Source organism: Coloeus monedula (assembly GCF_965178545.1).
Source record: "Coloeus monedula genome assembly, chromosome: 2".
Classification (NCBI taxonomy): Eukaryota; Metazoa; Chordata; class Aves; order Passeriformes; family Corvidae; genus Coloeus; species Coloeus monedula.
Window position 1 is genome coordinate 81,148,985 of NC_138782.1, and position 17,352 is coordinate 81,166,336.

The following is a 17,352-nucleotide window of genomic DNA, read 5'->3' on the forward strand; positions in this document are numbered from 1 at the left end:
TCTATAGAAGCCTTTCACCAGAACTAGAATTTTTTTCTAGGACCTGTCCCAACTGGTATTTGATACAAAAGCCTTTTGATTGTAACTGTTCATGATTTATTTAAAACTCTGCTGTCAATAGAATTACAGGTGAAAGTTTCAAAGGGCCTACAGCAGTTAGGTGCTCAGTGCCTGAAAATTCCAGCCTGCAGAACTGATTTTGTCAGGACTTTAGATGTGAGAAGTAAATCATTATTTACCAATAGAACTGATGTTTTACTTTCTTTTCAGGCATTGTGGCTATAGCAAAGCGGATCAAGAAGGGGATGAAGAACTTTACTTTCATTGTAAGTGTTTTGCTTTTTCCCCCCCCACTTTCAAAAATTCCCAATTGCAATAGTGTAGACAATACTAAACCAAGACTCCATGAACGATAATGCCATAGGAAATTCAAAAATGCTATGTAAATAGCAAGTGGGAAGTTAAACACTGTAAAAATGTAACCTACACAAAAAGAATGCAGATTACAGTCAATATTGCTCACACAGATGGTTTTATTTCTATACATGTCTATGATATACTGTTGTTTTCATTCTGCATTTTTTGTTTTCTTTTGGTTGCTTTGAATACATGTTTCACATTGTCCTAATGATCCCTCTGAGGTGCAGTATTCAAGAGACCTTTGCCTAAGTGACTATTTGATCCTTACCTCAGGCAAATTTCAGATTAAGAAAGTGTGAGTCACTGCATCACCCTAAAATGAAGCTGTTCTTCTCAAAAGCTGTTTTCTGCTACTGTGGATACAGTACCGTCAATATTTATAAAACATAATGGCCTTAAAAATAGAATATTTAATATGAAGAGAAAGGTCAACCACTTCATTACTGTTCTGTGATCTAGAATTACTTGCCTAGCTAAGAATAGTACCTAAAGCCTCTCTTGTTAAAATCACATCTACCATCTCAACTTATACTAGAACCCTGAGAAAACTCAATAAAACACATCTTTCTTGGGTTGATGACAATTGAAAATGTAAGGAGAGAGGAATGTTTTAATTTCTTTTCAAATTAGTCATTAACTCAGGAAGTGTGGTAAACTAAGTTGCAAAATTATTTTGAGCAACCATAATTGAAAAAAATCACAGAATTAAACTGAACATAAATTCTGACACAGAACAATGCCTGGGTTTCTAGTCTTCTCCCATACCTGGTCACTCTCATATTAGTACAACTTCCATTTAGTCATGCTGTGCGGTATTTAGTCTTTGTTGTCTACCAGTAACTGAAGTTGTAGCTTTAATCCATCAGATTTTTTTTTTTTTTTTATGAAAGCAATAGGATTTATTTTATATATGTTAAAATCATGAGCTATTATCTGAAAGTAATGCCACATGGAAAATTAAGTAGCCACTAGTCATAAATTGTTAGCATGTTCTCAATGCATTTCTCTTTAAAGGAATAGTTCTAGCCAAAGCTCCACTCAAAATCAGATCAAGGTTCGGTTTTACCTTTCTTCCCTGAAAAAATCAGCTGGAAATTGACCACATTTCTTAAGTTTGGGTGTGTGGCTACCTAAATTCTTTAAATGCAGTGAGTGTCAAACTAAGTAGTGACATCATTGCAGCTTTAGTCAATCAACTCATAAACTGTGCAAGAAAGGTAGAAAAGAATAATAAGATAAGAATTATTTATCATGCACTTCGCAGTGCAGCGTATTTTAAAGAATTTGTCAAAAATCTCATTTTACTTAAATGCTACTCTTCTGGGAGTGATGGATTTGATATTTGCCTCTCATAATGCATTATAAGCTTTTCACATCTCCAGAAGAGCTACTCCTTTTACTTTTAAAATTCCCGTTATGTCCTTGAAGGAAAAGATCAACTATGTATTCTCGTATGTCAGTGTATAAAGAAAAGGGATATGCTAACTAAATAATTTCTTATTTCTGTTTTTGGTAACATTCTTTTTTTAATTTCAGTAAAAGTGTAAATTCATTAAAATGAAAGCTGCTACTTAATAATTAATAGTTGATCCAGAACTGGTGAGATTTTATAAGTGTTCTTTTCCCTCATTTTACTTTCAAGAAATCTGGGTATTTAGCAAATTAGTCTGAATGCTGAGCATACACAGTCTTTCTTATTAAATCATGGCACCAAATATAAGTCACTTCTTGCCAAACTAGTTTTTCATCGTCTGTTGATTGTAGATGTAGTATTTAATTTCATTTGATAGCCATTTACAGAATGAGATTGAACCCAGTGCTGTGGTCACCAGCTTGGTCACAGAGCTGTGAACACCAGTTCAGTGGCCTTTTGCTCCACAACATCTAGACAGCATTCTTCTGCGCTGAGGTACCAGACTGGATTTTCAAAAATGTGACTTACAACAAGCACTTACTTAGAACAAAAACTTACAAGCAAACATTTTTTTAAAACAGATTTTAAAGCAGTGCATTTAATGGACTATCATATATTTCATTTCAGTTCCCTTCATCTCTCTGTGACCTCAAGTACTACACTTGAAGATACAAGTACAATGGAGGAGTTTAGTCAAGCAATTCAGATTTATATTTGGTTTCCTCCTCCCTTTTTCATCTAACAATGTCTGCAAATGCAGGCCAGCATTATTTCATGTTGCTATGCCAGGATAGCCTTGGCCTGTCAAAATGTTTTATGACAGCTTGAACAAAGAACCATCAGAGGCCCACTTGAGATTCACAAGGTTACTTCCAAACCAGGCCCTTTATCACAAACACAAGAGGATGTCTCCTTCTCCATCTCCTTGCCTTAAAGCACTACTACTGGAGGTCAACCTACTGCTTAATTCTCATTTTGTCCAGTCTCTTTTGGTTTTAAGACATAAATATTTATAATTTTAAAAAATTACAGCATACAAATTTCCAATACAACTAAAAAAACATCCATTTAAATACATGATGTGACAGATAACAACATTTGGGTAACATTTCAAATAATTTCTCTGGCTATAAATTCATTATATTCCTGAAACAATTTCTCTAGGGTTTTTTTTTTTCTTATGATTTGTGGATTTAGGTCATTAATGCCATCTAAAACATAGATACACATGATTGCTAAGCTCTTTTTCAATATATTTTCAAATTTAATATATTTTTTGTTAAATTAAAATAAGACAAAGCAACTGTAAATTATTTATGTTTTATATTGACTTTTGATCCTGTTCTTGTATATCAATATATCAATTAACAGAGCAACATTTTTGCATTTTCATATTGAGTTTTAATTCACTGATTTAATTAAAGCTCAAGAGTATAATCCTTGTGAGCAAATTTATTTCATAAAAATTGCTTGATTAATTGATTTCCAGGGTTGCTCTACTATCACCGGGAGTTTGTACTATGACCAGAAGAGCAAAAATTAATTTACCTGAATCATCAGCAAACTAAGGGAAAAAACTGCATGCTGGCCAGAGCACTATGCTGCCTGAGTTGCACTAAGCATGGAGAAAGAATGAGCAAAAAACAAGTTGCTGCATATTATTCACTTAGGGGCTTGAGAGAGGACATAATTGTGCCACAGAGGCCACTTTCCCTTCCTGTGCCTTTACAAGCTGGATACCAGTGTTTTTCATGTTCATACTACGGTGCAAGAAACCTACCTAAGGATGTAATTTCTAAGTGCTGTTGCCACTGTCTACAAACAATATTATAGTCACTAGTTTAAGGAAATTCAAGAGGGTGGAGGAGCCTTTCAAATCCCACTAGAGGAGGAAAGTAACATGAAGAAATGCTGTTTACACATCCTGGGTGAGGAGGATAAGCTGTCCTTACACAGAAAAGAAGCTTTCACCTCCTCTGCTGGTGTTACACCCTTTCCCCTGCTTTGTTTTTACTCCCACTCAACCCTTGCATTTTATTCCATTAAGCACTATTTAATATTTATTACTTCTTTCAGTTCAAGAGGAGATGCAGATGCTAGTGTTAGTCATTTTTTAGAGATGGAATTGTGTATACTTGTGTCAGCATGCTTACAGATGATGCCTAAAACTAAGGTTGCCTCTCAGAGCGTCTCTGACTCAGGCAGCATGGAAACAGGTTCACTCTTCCAAGGAGCACTCTGCATAATGAAATTCCTGGGCTGACTGCACAATAAGTGCTTTTGCTTCATCACAGTCATGCTTTCTTACATCATTACAGTTAAATTTCCAGGCACCAAAACCTACATTGACCCTGAAACCTACGAGGACCCAAATAGAGCTGTCCATCAATTCGCCAAGGAGCTAGATGCCTCTTGTATTAAAATTGAGCGTGTGATTGGCGCAGGTAAGGCTGCCGTGGCTTCCTGATTCAACCGTTCCATTTAGCCGGGATCGAAACTCATACATCATAATGACAGGCAAATAATTATACCTCAGGTATAGAAGAACTTTCTGCATTTGCCAGAGTGGTTAAGAGCAATGAAGCTGCACTCTCTTCTAAAATGTAAAAACAAATAGGGGAAAAGCCCAACAAAAACTGAAAAAAGCCAAATAAATGAGTAAATTAAAAGTCTTGCTTGACATTGAAAGCTTACGGGTTTTTAATCATGTATCTGCTGTTAAAATTGGAATTGGGGGAGTGGGCCAGTCTTGCTGCCTGTTATTTACTGTCACAGTAAAGGCAGTAGGCATTTGTGCAAATTCTGTTCACTTGCCTTTTGCAAGGGGGCTTTTTGACCTCTGCAGCTTTGTTTGTGTGAGTAAGGAAAACTGGCTGCAGTATCAAATCTTAAATAGAGAGTAGGAAGGTCTTGTTTCTGTGTAACAAAATCTGCCCTAAGGCTGTTTTTTCTTCTACAGTTTTTCTTTTTGATATTTTATGAATACAAAAAGTTATTGTTTAACTTCTTATGACTGATTGTAATTGCACCAGCACTACATTGCTTTTTTTTCTCTTGAACTGTCTACCACCTACTTAAGCCATGGTGTTCATGCTCTAAAAAGGCAGTTTCATTTGTTTGCATTAATAAGATATGTGACATTTTTATTGCACTATTCCAGGTAGTGAAATTAAGTTTCCATGAGTAAGAAAAATATCAAATACTTCAGATTCCTGGAGGAAATGTTCTTTTGCTTTCCTGTTGTTTTATATAAGTATTAGTAGAATACTAAAATCACCCTGTAGTTTGGTACAGTAAATTACATGTTGTGGTATTATTTAAAAACAGAAGAAGAAATATGTCTAGAATAAGTTATTTTACCTGTAAAACAATCTTTACACTTAGAATTCACAATGCCTTTTTAAAGTAACCTCAGTCATGTTGAGTCATGTCTTAATCAAGGAATAGTAGCATTGAAATTAACCACACTGCTGAGCAAATTATTCCTTCGATGAGTAAGAGCATAAGAATCCAGCCCTTCCTAACTAGTAATTTTTGTGATGCTGGAATGGCAGCATCTCTTCTAATAAATACGCAATATGCAAGATTAGCATAGAAAAATTGCTGAGCTTTATCTTTTGCTTTGAGTTAAAAAGCTACCAGCATAGCAACAGTTTCAGAGCACAAAGATATATTCAGTTGGATTTTGCTAATGCCTTCTGAGAAAAATGCTGAAAACACTTGAGCTGCAGAGTATACAGTTTAAAACGCATTTTCACTGTTATGACAAAATCCAGAATGTTAATTTTCTTGACTGCAGATGAATTTATTCTTGATTTTAATGAGTAGAACTGTTAGCAAAAATAACTAACGTTTGTCAGTGGTCATTTTGAAGAAAGTTAATTAGGAGTGCAGTGGTGAAAGCATATTGTGTATGCTATTTAACCTGTTGATGTAAATAACAAACAGGAGTGAGATGAAATGCAGTCCAGGAACAACAGAAGCAAACAGACCCAAAACAGCAGCTGAAACTCATATATCAAAGAAGAATATGGAATTTCTGCTAGTGACAGCACCAGAAAAGCTACTTAGCAATCTCAATATGCATCAGCAATGCTGGCCACATCAACTATTGAGTAGTGCCACGTCTCTCAGACACAAACAGGGTGCAAGTATGCTTGTGCTCAATTTGCATGAGGGATATGTGCTTTCCTTGCCAACATTTTCATTACCATCCCGCTGCGGCCACCTGTCAGATACAGAATATTGTGTCCACTATGTTTAGTTGTTCATACCACACATCCTTTGTTTTAGCCTCTGCTTTGTTGACATGCTGAGCTAGTGGCTGTGCGGCTGTGCAGTATTCCCTCTCTTGTTGTCATATTTGCCAGTTTATTTTTGGGCATCATTTCAGTGGAATATACTATTTTCTTGGGAATAAAAGTAGTTTATTGGCTAGCATCCTGTCCTGAAGTGCATAACATACAAGTTCAAGTTTCTGGTTTGCCCTAGTGTGTGTGATCTGCCTTTGGAAATCGATCAAAATCAGATCACACAGAGCTGGAAAGGAGTTAAGCCTTAGTGTCTCCTGTTCCAAGTATCCTAATTACCTGGCTCTGCAATATCACAGACACACAGACGCACTCCTATACTCATGTCTTGTTTTCGGCATGAAATGAAACAATTTTGGAAAGTACTGCTAGAGAAAATTGTTATCCTTTAGTAAGTGCTTATGGCTAGGAGCTGTGAGTGAGGTGAGTGATGAATTCATTAATAGTCATCCGTGTTGCTAATGAAGTGCAGGAGGGAGGTTAAGGCATCAAGCTAGGGGCATGTTGTTGTGTATGTAGCAGCTATACCTCGTGGCATACTTAGCCCAGTGCCCAAGGATGGTTGAGGATACTGTGCAGGCAGGAACACTTGTATGGTCAGTTAGCTTAGGTGCAGCATGGTATTAACAGAGGTATATGGAGTTGGTTTGAGCTAACCTTGGTTCAGCTAGCATAGAATGTGAGGGACAGGAGTTTGATTCTGTATGCAGTCACCTCCTGTAAGATTTGTAAAAAGAGCCGTACTGAGTGGAGGTTTACTCAGACAAGTCAGTTGGAAATGGTCAAAGGCATGGTCAAAGTTCTACCCTTCTGGATAAACTGTGAAGCCAAGACCCAGATACTGTTTTTTTCTTTCCCAAAGCTCTGCTTGGGGCTGATAGGAGAACAGTAGTGTTCAAATACTGACGGTGTCATAAACAAGACTTCTTGCAGCCCATCCATTAGAACATTCCAACATCTATCTCTTCAGGCATTCAGCCCAATTTCCAAGCATTACTATCTTCACTGACAGCCAGACACCTTGCCAGCGTGCATGTCCACTTAGGTCCTGATCCCACAAGGTTTCTCCCAAAAGGATTCCCTAATCAAACCCTCTGCGCAGGTCTTGCCTAGTTCATTTTTTTCAGCATTCATCCTGAAACATGTCTTAGACGTAGGTGTGTCTGCATACTTGTGTATACGTAACAGCTTAATGTTAAGGCACTCCTCAGGCATGCAGGAGATAAATTTCTGACTTGGTTTGATTTGGAGGAGGGACATGGAACCGTATCTCTCAAACTCCAGATGAATTTGCAAAGTACCAGATTATTAAATATTTTTGCGGTTAATCTTTCTTTTAAAAGAGATGTTCCCTTTTATTCAGTGTAAGATATGTTACTACCCTTTTCTTCTATGTATACAAGGGGATTTTTCTTCCTGTCTGAAGAACTGGGGATCTCACTTTTGCACTTTGCTGGCACAGCTGTGAGGCAAGGGACAATTCTTAAATCTTTCATAATCTCATTAATAGTGAGGTAGATATATTGCCATTCAGCTCCACATCTCACATGCTTCCATCCTCTTTCCTGTCTGATAGATTTGAATTACTTGTCTTCCAAATTTGGTTGTTGGGGCTTTCTCTTTGTATTCTTTCTGGCTGTTTGGTCTTTTTTATCACAGGCTTCTTCAAGTTCTAATTGTCTGTTAGTTTAGAACCTTTTACAGACTTGCAGCATTTGCTTGTGTTTGTTTAATGTAACAAAATTGTTATAAGTCACACCTTTCATTTCATAATCTGTAAAGTAAATTATCCTGCTTGAAGGTAATAACGCAGTGCCTCATTTAACACCATAAGGATGCTAAATTAAAAGCAGCTCTGCAAGAGCTGCCTTTTGAAAGAAAAAAGCCCATTGGAACTAAAGATAGCAAGGAAACCATGTAGAGCAGAATGACATTTTTACTTAGGAATAGTATAACTATTTCAATAATAGTGTCTTATGAGAGCCACTTCATTTTTTTATATTCTATTTTTTAAAAAAATGCAAGGAATTACTAACAAGCCTTTTAAAATATTCAAATAACAGTCCTGTCAGTTGGCTTAACTGAAGTGTTTATTCCATAAGGGTCAGCAATTCATTTAAGGCACATGCTGAAGTAATACATTTCAAATATGAACATGTTAAATTTAAACACACGCTTAGGTGGCTATTTGAATCAAGGCCTAAAAAAAGTACTGGTATTCAGAGTAATTCAGCATTGATCTACTTCATTTTAGGAGAGTTTGGTGAAGTGTGTAGTGGGCGTCTAAAGCTTCCTGGCAAGAGAGACGTTGCAGTAGCCATAAAAACTCTGAAAGTTGGCTACACTGAAAAGCAGAGGAGAGATTTCCTGTGTGAAGCAAGCATCATGGGGCAGTTTGACCATCCCAACGTGGTTCATTTAGAAGGAGTCGTTACCAGAGGTAAGCAGCAGCTCAGTCTGTCAGTCAAATAACAAAACGATGGCAGAAATTACTCTGCCTTACTCGTGGTCAAAGATTCAAATTATAAACAGACTGCACACTCCTAATGGATTTTCTCCTGATGCGTAACTAACTAAAACAATACTTACTTTATGCTACAACCTGAGGAAAAAATTTAGATGCATGCATGATTAAAAGATGAAGTACTTTGAAACATATTATTTTTCTAGTTTCATTTAGCCTCAAAGACCATGCAGAGAGATAAGGTTTCTCATGTCCTTTCATATTATCTGAAGTGTCATTATTCCAGAGTCCTGTTCACACAGCAGGAGTTAGGAGAACACACTGACATTTTGATTTGTATGGTTCGATTTTGTGAATCATGACCACTTTCGATGCAGATATTTAAGAAATTAGAGCTCTCTAACAGTGCTGGAGGGCTCAGAAATGTTCAATGTCTGAATAATTCAGTCCTTCAAAGGAATAACGTGTGCTTTATCAAAAAAAAGCCCTCCATTTGTTTTACAGTTCTCAAATATCTGTCTTCTTTTCTTTCAGGGAAACCAGTCATGATTGTAATAGAATACATGGAGAATGGGGCCTTAGATGCATTTCTTAGGGTGAGTACCAAAACAAAAACTTACATAAAAGTGACATATATTATATATTGGCACTTTTTAAAAATGTGTCTTATACTTGGGCATATATTTATATATATATAGACGTATACATGCATGATAGTCATATGATTTAAATGGTTTTCAGGTTGAAATGGAGTTTTGAAAAATACTAGCAGCTCTCTGTTATTTCAGCAAAACCAGATCAAAAATGAGAGGATCGGACAGGATCATGTGGGGACATTCTAGGAATTTATGTGATTTAGCATGGCATATACATGGTGGGTTTTATTATTAATTATTATTATAGCCACCAGTTGAAATTAAAACCACTGATACCTGAAGCTCAGTCTTCTGCCTTTTTGGGAGCAGAATTTTATTGTGTCAGCATGGTAGAAATCAGCATAAAAGAATCCCTAAATGAACTATGATTCTGTTTAAGAGATGAACAAAGAAAAAATAAATGCAAATTCAGAACGATTGAGTGGTTTTTAAGTGTGTTCTGAACTCTCCAGTTCTGACTCCTTACCAGGTAAGCAAGACAGTGTGAGATGATGTGTAAATACTGTATAGAGAACAGAAAATATATTTTTAAAAAAATACCTCCAAGCTGTGAATGAAAATTATCCATAGCTGGGGTTACAATAAGGAGATCATTCTTATTTAATTGATACAAATAATTATTCTGAGATCATAGCAGCAAGCTGTAGAAACATTAGGAAATCTTCATTAGAAAATCCCTCTTAGATGAGACTTCCCTCGAGTTAGCGAGAAATGTATAGTGGTTAGCAAGTTTTGTTACTATCAGAACATTAATTACTCACAGATTTCTTAACTGGATGTATTGCTTTATCTCTGAAGAAAGTGTGTTTGAAGTGAGTTTCTTTGCCACAGAAGGAGTAAATAAATAGAAAGCTAAAGTCATAAAACTAATTCTTATTTCTCTCCTCAGCCATACTAACAAGAATTGCTGCTCCTTTCTTCCCTCCAGAAACATGATGGGCAATTTACAGTCATTCAGCTAGTGGGAATGTTGAGAGGAATTGCTGCTGGAATGAGATATTTGGCCGATATGGGATATGTACACAGGGATCTTGCAGCACGCAATATTCTTGTCAACAGCAACCTTGTTTGTAAAGTATCAGACTTTGGCCTTTCCAGAGTCATAGAAGATGATCCAGAGGCTGTCTACACTACAACCGTAAGATGAATCAATGGGTTTTCATAGTTTTGAGATGTGGTTATTAAGAAGAAGTGTACTTCTGGAGGGTATAGATAAAAGGATAAGAGAAATACATTAATTCCTTGGGAGATGTTAACCAATCAAAAGGAACAATCTCTGCAGAAATCTGTCTCTAATTAGGAAATAATATTTTTGTAAGAACATGCATTTTTATTTGATAAAGTTCTAAAACTTTTGTACAGTATCTTCATTATTCCATTCCTCATGATTTTTTTGATTGAACAAATAAGGAAGCTTTACCCACAAAAATTTTAAACATCTAATTTACTATGAGTCAATTAAAATATTTGTAGGTTATTACTATTTTTCAGACTAGATTTTATCTCACCAAATGGTTGACTAGCTTGAGGCTAGTCTGTGACAAAGCTCAACTCCTGTATTTTCCCTTGCTTTTGGGTGGGACGCTTTTCTTAAATACGCATTCATCAGGCACAGTATGCTCTTTATTCTTTTGTTGAGCCAGCTCCACTTTCCCACCCATGGGGCCTCCCTGTACCTATCTTCTCATGCTGAGGGAAGGAGGGGCCGCTGGAATCTGCTCCAACAGGCACAGGGATCCAGGAAACCACACCGGTGTTCACAGCTGTCACTCCTTCCATTGGGCTCTAAGTGGAATCCTGCTTTAAAAATGTCAGACCAAGATTTCAGAGGAGCCATACGACAAGTCAGTTGGATTTATATGTACAGGTTGGGATTCCCCTCACCTAGCTTCAGCCAGCCAGGAGTTAAATGGCTAGTGCAAATCAGACATCTAAGCAGCCCTTTAAAATCAGTGGAGGGATAAGCACTTCCAGAGATAAGCACATCCAACTTAGCTTATACAAGTATCTAAGTGTCTGTGTTCCAAGTGTTTTAAGATGCTAAACTTACGTAGACACCTTGGAAAATTCTGCAATCAGTCAAACATAGCAGATCATGTAAGTGCTGCTTTTGATGTTGATGGAAATAATTATAAATGCATTCTATGGAAGATGATACGAAAATTCTGTGGGGGAAAAAGAACTTTCTTCCTTTTGTTTTTTCATAGGGCGGAAAAATTCCAGTGAGATGGACAGCTCCAGAGGCCATTCAGTACCGCAAATTTACATCAGCCAGTGATGTGTGGAGTTACGGAATAGTTATGTGGGAAGTAATGTCTTATGGAGAACGGCCTTACTGGGACATGTCAAATCAAGATGTAGGTTTGTCTGGTTGGGAGTGTGTGTGTGTGTTAGTAAAACAAAAATTACGCATTGTAAACACATACATATCTATTTCACTATAAATACATAAAATGCTGGTTTAGAAATAAGATTTATCAAAGTACTGTATGGTTGTCACAAAATGAAAAAGTTACAGAGCTTTCACTTTTTACCAAAATCAAAGTCTTTCTTCTGCCACATGGATATTGTAGGTTTTTTGTCCTAAGTATCAATTAAAACTGAAACATCAAAAATAGTAATATGTGCTCTTGACTTTACTGTGCTTGAGCATGGAAAGAATTAATTTTTTTTTAATAAAAGTAATTCTGAGGTTTCTGACCTTAGAGCAATGATTAATCATTTGAAAAAAGTTGTTAAAAGTCTGACTGGCAGTTAATGACCTACCTTGGTTTTTCAACTTAATTATGATGATTTAACAGTACCCTTGTTTGCATAAAATATGATCCGGAGCAACAGGTCAGCAGTAATAGAACAGATGGGTGTTAATTTTTATTTCTGACAGGAGTATCTATTAATATAGAAATTACACAGGAAAAAGCCATACAGATATGAGAGATGTCAGAAAGAGTCTCATTTAAAGTTTTTCAGGTGGGGGCTTGAGTAGGCTTTTTAATTGTTATATTAATTTTTGATTGAATGATCAACATCAAAGTTGAAAAAAAAAGATAAAAGTGTAGATGATGAGTCAGTTTGGCACAGTGCAAAGTTGTTAATATTTGACAGGTCTCAGTGTCAAAGATTTCATGGACTGTCAAAATATGGGCAAACAAGTCCTTGGGGCAGAGAAAGAGAAATATTTACATTCCCCAGACACCCAGTAGAGTTTCATTTCTTTTGACACCTTCCTTCTGTACTAGATTCAAACATAAAAGAAGTCTGACAGGAATATAAGATGCCTCAAAGGCAAACTTTACCTATCTTTCAGGGAACAATAAGGAAAAACTTTTAAATAGAGGAGAAATTTTGATATATTTTTGCTTCTTGTTAGATTTTGAACAGTATTTCTTCTGTTGAAAACTGCATGTAAAGCACATGACTGAGCCTCTTTCAAAAAATAGCTAATTGCCACTTCTTACAGTTTTATCCCTTTTTAGCATCTTTCATGATAACCTTCAATAGCACATAGTTAAAAGATGCATTAATTGCTTGGTAAAATAGTTCCAAATATTCTTGTATGCTGTGATCTTCAAGCATGTCCTCCCACATCATATACACATCCTACCAAGCCCATAGATAATCCGTGATGCAAAAATTTAGAATCCCCTAATGCTTTGTTATTTATTCTCCTTCAAAGTCACCACCACTTGGAGTATTTAACGGGAATGAAAAATTCTAAATGTGTCCTTCTAATTTTGCACTCATTTTATATATTTTAAGTGTATCATTTTGCCTAAAAGTGGATGTGGGTGTAGTCATTGACCAGACCAGATCTCCTAAATAACAGGCCTCCCTGACTTTGGATCTTTAGATGGCATTTCTTTAATTCTGCCCTTCTTCCTTTAAGTCATTGCTTTAGACTGATGCAAGATACATATTTGCATTGTGAACTCTTTTCAAGCAAAACCCTACTTTTAGCAATGACCTGGAGCTAGAGTGCCCCAAAAGAACACTCGTCCTACAAACTCCCTGCAGAGGCACAGCAGGCTGAGCACAGATGATAGACACAGAGTTGCCCCAACTTCCCTGAGCAGTGGGCTCGCCTCAGCTTAATCCTTGCTAGTAAGAGTAGCCCTCAAACCCCCATGCCCCTATTAGACTGCTGATGTTCTTTGCTCTCATTTTGTTGCTGACCTGAGTGCAGATTAGTTCTTCAGTAAAGGGCAAGGCTACACTTCTGTATTGCTTACCATTGTTATAATCATTAATTTGTATCACTATTATATGACCATAATCAGAGTTACAACATTACATTGTCCAGTTGCCCATATTCAATACTTCCTTTTTGGCATCCAGTATTTAAAGTGAACAGACACGGTCCTCTTATATTCTGCTTTACATCCTCAGATAGCCTGGCTATGATAAAAGCATAGTCTTAACAGTATTCCCTTTTACTCTTTTTGCAGCAAAAGCAGAATTTCAAAAACAAAGTGGAAAGTGTAAATAATATAAATCAGTTCTATTAGTAAGAACTCCAGCTGTTTTCTCTTTGTAGATTTGCTTATTAAAAAAAAAAGTAAAAAAATCCTGCATCTGTTTCATTATCTTTGAGTAGTGGGTTTTTTGAACCCCACCTTCTCCTTTCTTAGCAGAGCGGACACTTGTCGTCCTTTATTTATCAATATTTTAGAATATTTTTTAATGCTTTGCATATTCACAGCAATTCCATCCATCTCTAGCTGACTCATTGTTTTATATTTCCATTTGCACCCTTCTTGCTGCAAATATACATCAGAGAAGCTGATTCTGATGTATCACCAAAGCCTTCCAAAAACAATATCTCATCTTGATTCCCACTTCACTTTGGGTTTCTCTGCAGATTGTAGTGAATGGGCAAAACTCCTTTTCTGATCCTTTTATTCATGTTTTCACTCTCCCTTACATTCTTGGATTCTTATGTAGAAAGTTTGCCAGTTCTAAGGGTATTGGATATTTTGGTGGTTGCATTGTTGTTGCTGGCACCTACTTTTTCATTCCTCATTGGTGATTTTGTCTTCTGACTTCTTAAGCAACTACTTCATTTGTGGTAAATCATATGTGGCATGCTCAAAGTGCTTAATACCTTTTGTCGTTTAGAAGGTCAAAACTTTCTGCACTACTTTTCACAGCACAGCAATTGTCCTGTATGCACTGTAGCTTATTTTTCACTTTTATTTCACTACTACTTTTAAGCATAAGGGGCTGTTCTTTTCTCTTTCCTCTTAATATAGCTCTAAAGGATCTTACATTTTACTTCTAATGTTTTCTTTCCTATGTAGTTCTGTTCTTCCAATTTCCCTGTTCTTCTGCAGAAAACCTCTCTCCACACCCTCTCTGACAGACAACTTCAACGTTTCTAAAAGGTCACTGCACTCATTCTTCAAGGTGTGAGTGTTTCTGCAGGAATTGAATATTTCTCAGTCATTTTTGAGCTGTAGGACAGTACTGTCATTCTAAATGTTCAGAGAGAAAGCTGAGGCCTAGGGAGATGAGGCAACTTCCCTGAGGTCAGAAGGACATTCTGTGACACAAACCTGCAGTCAGTGCCCTACCACTGGGCTATGCCTTCTCTTTTCATAAAATTTCTTTTATGCAAAAGGTTTTGATACAAAACCTGGCTGGATTTCAGCCAGCTTTTTGAAGGTCATTCTGTATTGTCTGCAGTTCTACTTTGCAGTCCACTGCTTTTGCGTTTTCTCACACAACCTACAGAATATTTTCTGTTTGAGGTTATTATTTTTACTAAAAACCTGGATATTCACCAACTTTGTTTATTATACCAGATCTGCTTTGCAGAATTACATCCAGAACAGCTTATGATCTTGCTTTTTCTACTAAATGAGGGACAAGACAGTCCTATGCACTCCCCTTCAGGAACAAGCACCCTTCCTTAGCAATTCTAATGCTGCTCTGTCAGTCAATGTCAGTATACTTGAAATCCCCCATGAACAGTGTTTTAGCCCTTTTTCACTAGCTTTTCTTATCTGCCTTGCTTCCTGATGTGCTTTTTTATTCTGCCCTCAAGGTTTACAGCAGTTTGCTGTGATTTTACTTTATCCATTTTTATTTTTTACTTAAATCCAAATGGACTTGGCTAAGGAAGTCAGCGGGTGGGTGTAATTCTTGATTCAGACATTTATGCTCTCCTTTGATCATATCATCATCTAGCAGCATCTTTTATTAAATCTAACTTTCTGTGATATATTAAAATAGCATTTACCCAGGTCCTTCTCTCTCACATGGCACAGTTCTGCTGCTTTATCATTACTATAACATAGCTAGACATAGAATACAACTTTTTTCCCTAACAATTTCTATCTGCTACACATTTTTCTTGGATCCTTTCATAATACCTGCAGGCTTCTTGTATTTTATATGTGCATGCACAGATATCTATCCATTTAAGTCTGTTGCTTCTACCACACACTCTTTCATAAAAACCTTGGGGCAAGTAATAATGCTTTCTGAAATAACTCGATTTATCAATCTATCTGTTGCTCCCTTGGTGAATTTAATTGTTGTTCCCCGCAACTCACTTGTCTAGGTAATATAGCTATGTTCTGCACATATAGAACAATATGCTTAATAAGCCCAAAGATGAAATGGGGAAATTATTTGAAAACCTGAAGGCTAGTGTCCAAACAACAGACTCATATTTTTGCAACACTGATGGCAAATTTCAGTTTATTGTTTTTTAGGTTTTTATTTTATTTTTTCTTATCTATTTGAACTGGGTAGCAGTACACATTCTTTAAATTACTGTTGATGAAAAATGATTAACTATGTTGGCTACTAGGTTATAAAAGCAATCGAAGAAGGCTATCGTTTGCCAGCACCCATGGATTGCCCAGCGGGACTGCACCAGCTGATGCTGGATTGTTGGCAGAAGGAACGCGGTGAAAGGCCAAAGTTTGAGCAGATAGTTGGCATTCTGGACAAAATGATTAGAAATCCAAACAGCTTGAAAACCCCACTGGGAACCTGTAGCAGGTAAGAAAAGCTTTAGTGTGTGTTCTTATGATGGTGCACATGGCTGGGCTCTGGATGTTCTGCTTGGTGGCTGGTTCCAGTTCACACTTATTTCATCTGTCTTTCAGTTCCCCCTTCTTTCTGTTCCCTGTTCTTCTCTTCCCTCATTTGCCCTTCTTTTTTGCCATGCTAAATAAAGCCAAAAAGGACTTTCTTAGGGGAAAAAAAAAAAAAAAAACACAACCAAAATAAAGTAAATATCACAGAACTAACACATTTCTCAGTAAACTACGGCTTGCTCATCACTCTTTCCACACTCTCACCACTAGTCTATGTTTTTCTTGTTTCTTAAAATCATAAAGTCTGGAGGGCAAGGATCATTGTCTATTATAGTTTTATATGATGCATCCCTTGCCCTAGGAAACTGCTACAGTAGAAATAGTAATTAACAGTACTCATGCTTGGCCAATGTACCTTGACATGCTACACTCTAGATTTTTATCTTTCATTTTCTGGCTTTTAACTCCTTTCAGTGATTGCATCTCATTGTATTTCATGATGTAGTTTTTAATGGCTTCTTCATAAATTTCAGGTGAATTATTTAATCATGGTAATCTTTTGATCTGCTAGCTAGATCACTGCACTAGGGAATCAACTGGCCTGTGTTCTGCTCCTGATTCTTCTACTGACTGATTTGCTGTGTGACCTTAAGCAACTTTGTGTCTCTGCTCTTCCCTTGTCTTTGTTTTGTCCCATCCAATTGAAAAATGGGAATAGCTACTACTATATTTTCTAAGATGCATAAAAGAATAGCATCTTTATTTTACTCAGCAACATAGACAGCAGCTGTCATGCCAGGTATTAAGGCTGATTTTCTGTTGGTAACAGTAGTCCATTAGGCTGATTTTGCTCACTCTGACCTTTCATCTTTTATGTGAATAATCTTAGGAAGTACATATTGTGAGCTACAGAGTAGTCAAGAGCTATTCACAGAATAATCTAAACTGTGTATAAAGGCCTATTACTTTCTACTCTCAATATTTTTAATACCCAAAACTCATTTGACTCTCACCTTGCTAAATACTCCCTGATGTTTTACTC

At 36.6% G+C, this 17,352-nt stretch overlaps 1 protein-coding gene across 6 annotated transcripts in view; it reads left to right on the forward strand.

Moving 5' to 3' along the window:
• The window catches only part of EPHA7 (EPH receptor A7), a gene marked incomplete at its 3' end in the record, with an annotated part of 162,221 nt that overhangs the window by 131,011 nt on the left and 13,858 nt on the right, over window positions 1-17,352 (forward strand). For 4 of the 6 annotated variants that reach the window (XM_082299922.1, XM_082299927.1, XM_082299923.1 and 1 more), the window contains exons 9-15: window positions 271-326; window positions 4,153-4,278; window positions 8,399-8,584; window positions 9,143-9,204; window positions 10,193-10,402; window positions 11,472-11,621; window positions 16,079-16,272. In XM_082299922.1, coding sequence (XP_082156048.1) covers window positions 271-326; window positions 4,153-4,278; window positions 8,399-8,584; window positions 9,143-9,204; window positions 10,193-10,402; window positions 11,472-11,621; window positions 16,079-16,272 — 984 coding nt within the window. The remainder of the gene's footprint in view (window positions 1-270; window positions 327-4,152; window positions 4,279-8,398; window positions 8,585-9,142; window positions 9,205-10,192; window positions 10,403-11,471; window positions 11,622-16,078; window positions 16,273-17,352) is intronic. The other 2 variants (XM_082299925.1, XM_082299926.1) reach the window with 1 other exon arrangement.